Below are 11,547 nucleotides of genomic sequence, written 5' to 3'. Positions count from 1 at the left end.
CGTAAAGTTGTATTACGGAAAGAATAAACCAGTTTTATTAAGTAAGGACTTGTGTCGCTAAAGTTCGTCGGAACGAAGTTACGGAAAGTTAATTAACGAACGGAGACGTAGCAATATATAAAGTTTGCCTCACAGTGGTTGACTGTATAAAATTCTAGATAGATTTATTTTGTCTTGTCAATCCTTGTTCTACACCTAGTTTTCCTGTATTATGCTCCATGAAATTTAATGTCCTTTATTTAAACAGTACATTTTGAAGCTTAGACATTTAGAAAATGTATTTGATTTATCAATAACTTAACGTCTTTCCTATCTATTTAAAAATTATACTATGAAGCTTCAGATGTCGTAAATCCCGATTAAACATCAAACCTGCTGGCTTCTTATAACCTTAACAATTTGTTGGATGTACGAATATTATAAAAACTCAACAGCCGATTCATGAGAAATGGCACTACCATATTTATTCTTATATTTTGACGGACTTTTGAAAATTTATTAGTTACACTATTTTATGTGTATTGTAGCTCACTATAAGAGAAGAAGATTGCATTAAGAAACTTGTTGATTTGCCCTTCCTCATGCACCCTCAAAACATCGGATTTATGTCAAACTGGTCATCACTAATTATTTGAATGTGAAAGCATGCTAGCACCTATATTGTATGAAATTTTAAACTATCACAAAATGTTTAAACGGTTACTCTACGAGGAAAAGCACGAATGTTTTTTCCAACTTTGTAAATTTGATTAAGTGTGCTTCACGTGTTTTTCTCATTCAAGAAATAAATATATTATAGCATATGCTTTGTTAACGTAAATCAGTTGTTTCAAAGTTACAGCACTCTTAACATTGTTTGTACACGCACAAAATAAAGATTTGATTTTATATACATATATATCTGTATTACTAGTAAAAGTATACTAGAGACTTGAGGATGAGACGCAAGGCATGTAAAAGTTATCCAAGTGTCACATTAAGCAGGGAAATTGATTTGGCTAGATTAATTGACATTTCGAATATTAAAGGTACTGTTACGTTTCCGTTTGTTAATTGATTTTTCCGTAATTTCGTTCCAACGAAACTTTGACGACGCAAGTCTTTACTTAATAAAACTGGTTTATTCTTTCCGAATATAACTTTACGATACACTTAATTTCAATATTCGCGCTAAAACAAACACTATAACGAACGAACGTTAACTTCAACAATACCCTATGACTGCAGTTCAATTACTCACTATCTACACACACATTATTGCGTCACGTTGTCACCCTCTTATATATACCAGCCTACACTATCTAGTAAATACTAGAGCATTCGCCAAGGTACGGGATAGTTCCAGAAACTAGAGAGCGTGAGAATAGTCACGTGATCTCGATGACGCAACAGGTACAAACAAAGTTTGGATGGGCTAGGTATTCAAAACGTGGGATATTGGTCCTTATGAATAGAAAATCAAAGTCTTTTTTTTTTATTGTGGTGTGTATGATACGTTCCACCAATGTTCATTTGAGAAGAAGCTCATGCAATTAGAAGCAAACCACCCTCGTGGGTACAAAGTTCCATTCATTTCTGAGATAAAGACCTATTTAACCCAACCGTTTTTAGCAGAAGCATCAGCAAACAGCTTTTACCAATTGTCAGATAACAGACAGTAAAACGAACACATTACAAACTGTGCAGGGCAAGAAAGAGACGTTTGTGTAGATGATATAGCACGATATGAAACTAGGCCCATTAAAATGTCAAAAACTTGGAAGTTTGCACTGATAACACCAGACTGGCAAACAAAAAGTTTTCGCTAGTAATAATTTCCAATTCGTTAACAACGATTTTTTTATTATTTACGAAAAGAAAACTGCACGGATATAATTCATATCTATAGTATCATAACATTAACTCCACCTGACGGAGGCATCCACATACTACGTTCGATTGAAACATTGCGAAGAACAAGAATTCTCGCATTCTCTTATCGAATTACATAACCAGACATAAATCATAGTTGATTAAAATATAACAAATCAGAACAACTTAGACCGAGTTTATGATTAAAAATAAATAAGAGGGAATACTCAATAGCCGCAGCACTTGAAATTCTTTTAGGCAGGATTAGAATAAATAAATCTATGAGACATTTTTTTTCCTTTTTATTAGTTACATTTTTGTGCGTCAGCAATACTAAGCGTGGGACGCTTCGATTTTATTACTCGTCAGGATCTCTACGAGCCTACCCTTAAATCGAAATTCTTTTAGGTGAGATTAGAGTCAATTAGATCTTAAATCGATTAAGAGATGACCGAGGTATGAGCTAAAATTTTGTACTTGATATAAAAAACTCGGAGCCATTCTATGAGCTACAAAATTAAAGTGAACCAGGAGGTTTTGTTTGTTTGTAATTAAGCACAAAGCTACACAATGGGTTATCTGTGCTCTGCCCACCACGGGTATCGAAACCTGGATTCTAGCGTTGTAAGTCCGCAGACATACTGCTGTGCCACTGGGGGGCGTGACCAGGAGGAAATTATTCATGTGAATGTCAGATTGATTTTATTTGTGCGGCCTTTGTTTTGTCGTGTAAGAGGATTAATGCTTAAAAAAACAGGGGTAGAAGCTGTCAAACAAACTGTACAATTGATTTCTATGGCTCTAATTATAACCCGACACCCATCCCCATGCTTTTATAATAATAATAAAAACCCCTCAAATAATGTTCATAGTTGACAAAATTTGCCAAACATCACAGTATTGACAATAATTTAGTCGAAATTTCAAGTAGAGATAAAAAGCTGGAATATATATATATTACTTTGAAGTTCTTGTTTAATAATTATTTGCATTAGAACCTCATTATTCACCAACATTCTCCAACTTGTAAGAAATAAATTATTGTTTCTTTAACACAAAGTTACAAAACGGCCATCTGGGCTATGTTCTCCGCGGAGAATGAACCCAGAATTTTTGCGTTATAAGCTATGTTGCTTACAGCTGAGTCACCAAGGGACTTCCAAATAAATTATCACGCACACACATAAATAAAATAGCACAAAAATATTACGGTTTTCAAAATTTTATTAGCATCCACGTGATGGGAAAATAACTTAATACGTGAGAAACCAGGTCATGTTCAAAATTTCCTAACACTGAATGATATACACTGAGTAGATATAACCATAACAATAAAATCTTAGCATTAATCTAAGACTACACAGTATAGGACATTATGGCACAGCAAATCAAGCAAACATACAATAAACATGTCTGACACATTCACTCAGGAAAATAGGATGTAAGAGACTTTGTAATAAAAACTTACTAAATAAAAAATGCACATCACAGCTATATACAATATTATAATATATATATATAAATTCAGGAAAAAATAGACCACATTTGGCTAAAATTTGCTATCAGAAATTACTTACAACAGATTATATTTGTGTTTTAAACAGCCTATCTATAATGAGAGAAGAAGCAAGATACTAATTATCAAGGGAACTATATCGAATTGCATGTGGAGAGTATAGCCAGTAAAAACAATATAGGTGAAGGTATTCTATCTGTTTACAACAGATTACGTCAATTAAAATTAACCCGTAGTAATAGCAAAAACAAAAAAAAAAACTACAAGCTTCTCCTCAGATGATAACATCCACCATAACTGTGCTTGTGTTCTATGATATTTATATATCTGAAAAAAAAAGTAAAAGCTTCTCATGATATAATAATATCCTAACGTAGTTCTGTTTAGATTATATAATGTTTCAATAGCTCAAAAAATCATCAAAAGATGCTCCTCACATGATAGCACCCTACAGTAGTTTTGGTTTGAGGTAATATAATATTTTATACTTGAAAAATGTAGATACTATTAAATATAAGAGAAGTTAAAAGTGTTTAATTCTATAATATTATTGAAAGGAAACAAGTAATAGTATGAAAATAACCTTAAAACTTTACTCGACATTTCGCTTTACAGCTTATTCGATAGTACTCGATACAAATTTTCAAGATTAATTGACAGCACTAGGCTTAGCGTGGTTTCAGCTATATTTGAACATTCTGATTTCAAAATGATCGTGACAAAAACACGAGGGACTACTTTCTTTGACTTCTGCACATTTTCTAGTTGTGAAGAGACTGAATGTCAGTTACTAAAATCATGAAAATTGTCAACAGTACTTCGATTTTAATTGAGAGTAAAGTATTACCGATACTGACAGTATTATGGTTCATATTTCATCATTAGAGCATTCTGCAAAAGTACTTTTGGTTGCGATTTTTGATTAAATCTACATTAACAAACAGTTCGTACACAGGTTACCATACAATACAACGTAATCACATGTTTTTGTATAACTGACCGTCGTTACAACAATTACAATATAAACTAATGGCTAGATAAAATCAATGCCGATTTGAAACAACCTGGCCAAGAAAAGCTAAAAACAGTGGTATCAATTTGAAACTATTAATAATTATGATGATTTTGAAGATCAAGATTTTTACATGGCAAAATATTGTACAAAACACCTTAAAACATGATCTCACCTTATCTGGCTTGGTTATCCTAAATTAGAAACACTTTCTAAGAGCAAAGGCGTCGCTAGGTGCGTAAAAGATTCAGGGCTTGGGCCCCATAGGCGCGGTTATTTTCGGCGTTTCAGTATGATATAGATTAGTGATTCCCACCCTGTGGTCCCCGATCCCCTTGGGGTCCGCAAAGATAATACCATCTCATTAAACAAGTAAGTTTTTTGATTCTGCTGTTCTTTTAATTGCACACTTAGTTATATATGTCTTTTATTTGATAGTGAAAAATGGAAAAACAAGTTAATTATTAGTAAGAAAAATAGTTGGTTGGGTAGATGGAATCTCAAAAAACATGGGGGTTGTGAAAAGGTTGGGAACCGCTGATATAAATCATGGTTTTCTATTGTGATTTTTCAAGACACCAACTGGGGATTCGGGGGACGGGCCCCGTGTGCCAGCGACGCCTCTGTCTAAACGTATATTTCACTGAATTCTTCTATGTTTAAGTTAGAAACTTTCTAAGTGTATATTTCATTGAATTCTATCTTAATGTAAGTAAAATAAAAGAACATCTGAACATAAATCGGCGTTCTAACGCAACTGAAAACATTTGATAAAGTTAGAATCTACCATGAATTTTATCGCTAAAACCTCACGTGCACTTTCATACCGAAGTAATAAAAAAGTTATATTTATACATGATCTATTTATAAAAGATACCCATCAAAAACTCAATGAACTTGTATGAAGTCACAAAATCATCTTCAGTATTTAACTATCCTTTAGCACATATCTGTTAACACAACAACACATCTTATCAGTGCTAATCTTAATGTTCATGGCTACTAACACCTACAAACTAAGGATGTTAAAAATGAAAATAAAATCGAAGAAAAAGATGCCACTACTTACTATATAGGTATATCTCAAAGTCAAGTGTAGAATGTAAAAATTATCTAAGTATGGGAAAACAAATAAGGCTAGGGCTGTTTTTGATAATCTGTGATAATAAATATTATCCAATGACGTTAAATCGGTATAAGAAAATGTTCTCTCTCTGTACTGCGTAGCCAAATACTTAAACGGTAATAGTCCCAAGACATAATTTACAACATGATTTTTCCACACATACACGTAAAACTTTAAAAATATTTAAAACAATCAGTTTTTATTCTGAAATCGCGTATTATCTTTCGTGTTATAACTTACAATAATGCTTTTTCAAATTGTGAGAATCGGTATAAAAGAGAGAAAGAGTAATTAACCTAAATATTTTTGCAAATAAAGAAAGAAATATTTAAATATAGGACAAAGATATATTAAAACGGTATCGTTTACATATTATTTTTCTTTAGCTGTTTCTAGAAAATATTTTAGGTACTATTCATCTTTCATAGCCAAAATTTTTAAACCTTATATTTAAACCTAAATAAAGATTATCAGTTGCAAGTATTTTTTAAACTTGCTGGGATAATTTAAGAAAAAATTGTTTTTAGTATTTGAGTTTCTTTTTAAAAAAAATTATGTTAACAAGGTTCACGTGTCTTGTAAATTCATCTCCAAATAAAATCATCTTGTGCGTCCCGAGAAAAATGTCAAATCATTTTACAATCAACAATTCCCCAAATCACACGTCTGTTCAGGCACAGCACTAGTTATACGTAATAAAAGTTCAGTATATTAGTTAAAGATGTTATTTCGTAAGTTATATTATTGAACGTCAGATGACACTAAGAGCTGGCAGACGATGATAGTCTGTACCCGATCTACAACGACTAGTACTGGTGCTGATAGAGACAATGTATAAAAACAAAAAGTTACGGTGAGTGTTATTTTTTTATAACTTGTGACATAAAAATTATATTTCAGGTTTTACGTATTTAACATTATTTTGTTGTTTTCAAAGTATAATAATATAAAAAAAATTGGAGAGAATTGTCTAGATGGCACTGATCACAGAGAATTGGTAGCTCTTTGAATGAAGTTGAAGTTTTGCACTCACTGGTGGCAGCAAACTGAAGAATGAACAGAGAAACGGGCTAATGTACTTGTAGAGGTTTCAGTATTCTGTCAAAAGGATTTTTTCCTCTTGGAGTATCATCTGGTTTGCGTATTTCATCTGTAACATAAAACAATAGATATTATAAGTATTAAATATATTGAAAAATGTCTTCTGGAACAACAAGGTTTCGACGCTGCTGAAACAAATATTTAAGTAACCAGTACAATTTAAATCTCATGTAAACAAATACTACACATATTTTGAATATTCACAGTATTTTATAATTATCTGTGTGACCCAGCGAAAGTGTGGACATGTGTTTTGAAAAAACAACTTGGCGTGCTGTCGTTTTTGTCCATAACAAATGGTGTTTTATTTTTTTCATGTTGACACCTATAGGCCAGAATTCTACACAGTACTATGTCATGAATCTAGGGAAATGAGATTTGATTAGCATGTGGATAAATACAGTTCGCATAACTTAATATTTAAGTATCTTATTTTACAGAAGGCATTAGTTTAGAATTAACAAAAACAGGTTCTGAAGTCTATTCTCTGGAAGTAAAAATCTAATAATTTTTCATTCAAATCGGTTTGATTTGAATTTCACGCAAAGCTACACGAGGGCTACCTGCGCTAGCCGTCCCTACTTTAGCAGTGAAAGACTATAGGGAAGGCAGCTAGTCATCACCACCCACCGCCAACTTTTGGGCTATTCTTTTACCAACGAATTATGGGATTGACCGCACATTATAACGCCCCTACAGCTTAAAGGGCGAGCATGTTTGGTAGGACGGGGGATTTCTGGTCATGGCGGGCACCTAATTCAAATCGACGAAAAACTTGCCCATATTGTTAACTAGAAGGTTAGAAATAAGCATATAAGTGACATATTTTAACATTTATGTTCCAAAACGTTGTTAATACTCACAAAATACGTCTTAAATGGAGCTTATCACGTAGTAACATACGATATTGTCATTTATCATTAGTTTGTTTATTTGTTTTAAGTTAAGCACAAAGCTACACAATGGGCTATCTATGCTCTGCCAACCACGGGTATCGAAACCCGGTTTCTAGCGTTGTAAGTCCGCAGACATACCGCTGTGCCACTGGGAGGCTTATCATTAGTAATAAAGTTCGCTGTTACTAGTTACTAGTGGGTTAATTAATATTCATACTCTTACCTTTTTTAACTTCTATACACTTTAGCCATTCCTCCAAACTGATATTCTTGTCGTCGTTACCTATTTTGTCGCAGTACCAAAGCAGGTTTCTCCAGCACTTTTTCAACCTCTTTCGGCTTCTTTTAGATTTTCTAAAGCGTCTCCAGGAAGTGCGAAACGTTTTCCATTCTTTACTTCTTCGTTCTAAAACCTACCGTGTTAAAAGAAAAGTAAAATTATACGCATATAAGAACTTACAATACGCTATTTTAAAATTTAGCATTGGTTAATTTACATACTTTATAATAGTGATTTTTTTTCAAAACATTTTTGAACGTAAATCTTCGAAAATAATGATTGTACCTTGATAGGTATTAGGACCTTTTTTGTAGTTTGTAGTTTTTAAATATGTATACAAAATAAACCAGTTCTCATTATTAAAGAAACTTTGAAGAAACATTACACCGAAACAAACGAAACAAAAATCACGTTTTAGTTCACAACCTCTGTTTTATTTGTGGGTAAAATAAATTAAAATAGGCTTATAATCTGCGTTACGCTTTTATTTTTAGGTCTATCGCCCCGAAGTTCACTTAATATTAAAAATCAGCGTACACTCAATTCCTTTCTCTGATTCAATTATTTCAGCCACTCACTCGTGTTGTATCTTCCTTGGAAAATGAGGTACAGTTTCAAGATAATCTAATATAGTCTTCACATAATATTAACGTGTTAGTCTTTGACCTCGGTCCTGTGGCATTTTCCTTTTTTTTCATGGCACATATTTCTTCGTCGTGGATTGGAACTTGACACCTCTTGCATACCAGGCGAGTGTTTTTTTAATACACTCATCAAAGATGAGAGATATTATTCACTATACAAAAAATATATACAAGTAACTTACCTCAAGCACAAATTTAGTATCACAAAACTACACTACATAAAACTAGTCACCCAACTAAGCTAGAAAGCTATCCCTCTAATAAGGCACTTTTTAAAAACTCGAACTCCTACAATTCGGCTTTAGATCACAATTCAGTCAATGGGTCAATGACGAAAATCCACACAGTAGAACCGAACTGTCAAGTTACCAAAAACAAAATGGCGACGAGACTTCTTGCACATATGTCGAGTGCTCTACCAATTGAACGAAAGGGCTATCCTCCTAGCGCTTGCTAGTATTTGTTTGTATTTGTATTTGTTTGTAATTAAGCAGAAAGCTACACAATGGGCTATCTGTGCTCTGCCCACCACGGGTATCGAAACCCGGATTCTAGCGTTGTATGTTCGCAGACATACCGCTGTGCCACTGGGGGCACTTGCTAGTAAGACACTTTTTAACAACTACGGTAGATCAGTACTTCTCAAACTTTTTCAGCTCGCGGCACACTTTTAATGTTCCTAACTTTTTGCGGCACATGTAAATAAACAGAAATTACTGTTATACTATGTATCAAGAAGGAAAACAAATAAAATGAGAAATTTTTAAAATTTATTAAATTGATAACAAATTTAAATTACTAAATAAAAACTACTTAATAATTGTACAAATTTCGCCGTACACAGTTTGAGAAACATTCCGGTAGACCACACTTCAATATTCAGTGGTTTGCCATGGAACTAAATTGTCAAGGTAGTAAAAAAAAAACAGCAGTTAATTCTTCATACGTTCCAACTAATATTTATGTAAACAATTATTATAAATCTGGACACCAGAGGACGTTTTTATTAAAAATTGCGATTGTATAAGCAGTACTCATTATGTATTCACTTTTTATTCTAACCATCATACTACGACAGAAGTGAAATACTTTTCAAACGTAACTAAACAACCGACTCTCCGAATTAATTTAGTTTCTGTGTTTGTTTGTCTGTGATTAAGCACAAAGCTACACATTGGGCTATCTGTGCTCTACCCACCACGGATATCGAAACCCGGTTTCTAGCGTTGTAAGTCCACAGACATACTGCTGTGCCACTGGGGGGCTCAATTTTTTCATGGACAGCTTTATTTTTTGACACTTGCACAGAATCATAAGTAGAAAGGCTCGTTCCTTGGGTTGCAGTCTAGGAAGTAATGATGAAAATACTCTAGTCGAAAGTAGTATGTTTTCACACATCTCAGGTTGAATATATATATATATATATATAATCGACTAATGAACAAGATTGACAGAAAACAAAATCTGTGACTTAAAGTCGTCTTTCATTATAATACTTAGACCTAAAAATACTAATTTGTTTGAAAGATAAGTCTCTACAATACAGATTAGTGACTTCGACTGAAATGTATCGAGCCATAAGCCAGGATTTAACATAAAGGAATAAAGCCCAGCCATAAGCCAGATTTACCATAAGTCAGGATTCATTATAAAGGGACAAAGACCGGCCATAAGCCAGGATTTAACATAAAGGAATAAAGCCCAGCCATAAGCCAGATTTACCATAAGTCAGGATTCATTATAAAGGGACAAAGACCGGCCATAAGCCAGGATTTAACATAAAGGAATAAAGCCCAGCCATAAGCAAGGATTCATCATAAAGGGATAAAGATCAGTTATAAGTCAGATTAACCATAACGGGATAAAGACCAGCCATAAACCAGGATTTAACATAATGGGATAAAGACCAGCCATAAGCCAGGATTCACCATAAAGAGGTAAAGTTCGCACGATCGCGCTCTAAATCTATCATGACATCAATATGTAGCGAACTCGCTAAAACAATTTCACTACGTTAAGAGAATTGACATAGGGGTAACACGAACACTGATAATTGTGAATTCATCAGGCATAGGCGGCGTAAAATAGAGAACCTAATGAAAATATAACCATCCCATGTTTGGATTTATTTTAAATACATTGCTCTTGATAAGCTAATGATTTTCAGTCTTCATTAAAAATTTTAGTTATATCTTAGTGAAAGTCAGTAAGTCAGGCTTAGTAGTCAGTGAAAGTAACACAAACCACTGCTGCTAAGTATACAAATTGTTAGGATGGTAATGTCTTTTAAGTTACATATCATAACAGTTTTCTATGAGGATACACACACTACTGTTGCTATGGTAGCAACCTATGTACTCAAGATGTCGTTCAGATTTTGATGCACACGATGAATCATCGTGTTAATAACAACATATACATGTTTACAAGGAGTATTAGTATCAAACCGTGACATATACGGCGCTCTTTCGATTTCCTTTTTCATAGCAACCTTTACTGGGACGGATTAAGTCGAATGAAAATCACCTACGATTGCAGATAATCATAACACATTTTTCAAACTGATCTATGACGGGTTTTAAATCAGAGATGTGCAAAAAACTGCAGTTCCGATTTTTGTTCTGAAAAATAGCACCACAAAAACAAAACAAAAAAACAAAACAAAAAACTTCAGGTCAAGCCAAACTGACGAGTTCCAGCGTCATACGAAAGTTCCTCTGGGTTGTGGCAAACAAAAGCCTCCTTGGTTGAATCAGCCTAAGCGTTTTATATTGCAACAGTAACTTTTATTAGGGTTTTAACTACCCACATTATTCTTACGACTTCTAAACAGTGAGATTGTTAAACCAACCTCGTTATTGTTAAGGTCGAGTTCCTTGAACTTCCATCTTGCTGCCTGTTCATCTGTTGGTCTGCCTGTAGTGCTGTGTGAAAATGGAGCAAGCAGTATGATTAGTTGATTGTTGAACCTATTCATATTACATTTACACCAGATAATACAAGATGTTATGTTAGTATTATTTTCAGTATATATCGTGTCTTATAAGGATGTTTGTTTTGAATTTCGCGCAAAGCTACACGAGGGCTATCTGCACTAGCCGTCCCTAATCTACCAGTGAAA

General features: G+C 33.6%; 1 protein-coding gene across 2 annotated transcripts in view; it reads right to left on the bottom strand.

Annotated features, from left to right (window-relative positions):
• Window positions 1-5,875: 5,875 nt before the first annotated feature.
• LOC106469958 (SPARC-related modular calcium-binding protein 1-like) overlaps window positions 5,876-11,547 on the bottom strand; it is a 104,244-nt gene continuing 98,572 nt past the window's right edge. For both annotated transcript variants that reach the window (XM_022398521.1, XM_022398522.1), the window contains exons 11-13: window positions 11,278-11,350; window positions 7,726-7,915; window positions 5,876-6,655 (exon numbers count right to left, since the gene is read on the bottom strand). In XM_022398521.1, coding sequence (XP_022254229.1) covers window positions 6,576-6,655; window positions 7,726-7,915; window positions 11,278-11,350 — 343 coding nt within the window. In that variant the 3' untranslated portion in view covers window positions 5,876-6,575. The remainder of the gene's footprint in view (window positions 6,656-7,725; window positions 7,916-11,277; window positions 11,351-11,547) is intronic.

This window comes from Limulus polyphemus, unplaced genomic scaffold (assembly GCF_000517525.1).
Source record: "Limulus polyphemus unplaced genomic scaffold, Limulus_polyphemus-2.1.2 Scaffold3742, whole genome shotgun sequence".
Taxonomy (NCBI): Eukaryota; Metazoa; Arthropoda; class Merostomata; order Xiphosura; family Limulidae; genus Limulus; species Limulus polyphemus.
This window is presented reverse-complemented; position numbering and strand designations above follow the sequence as displayed.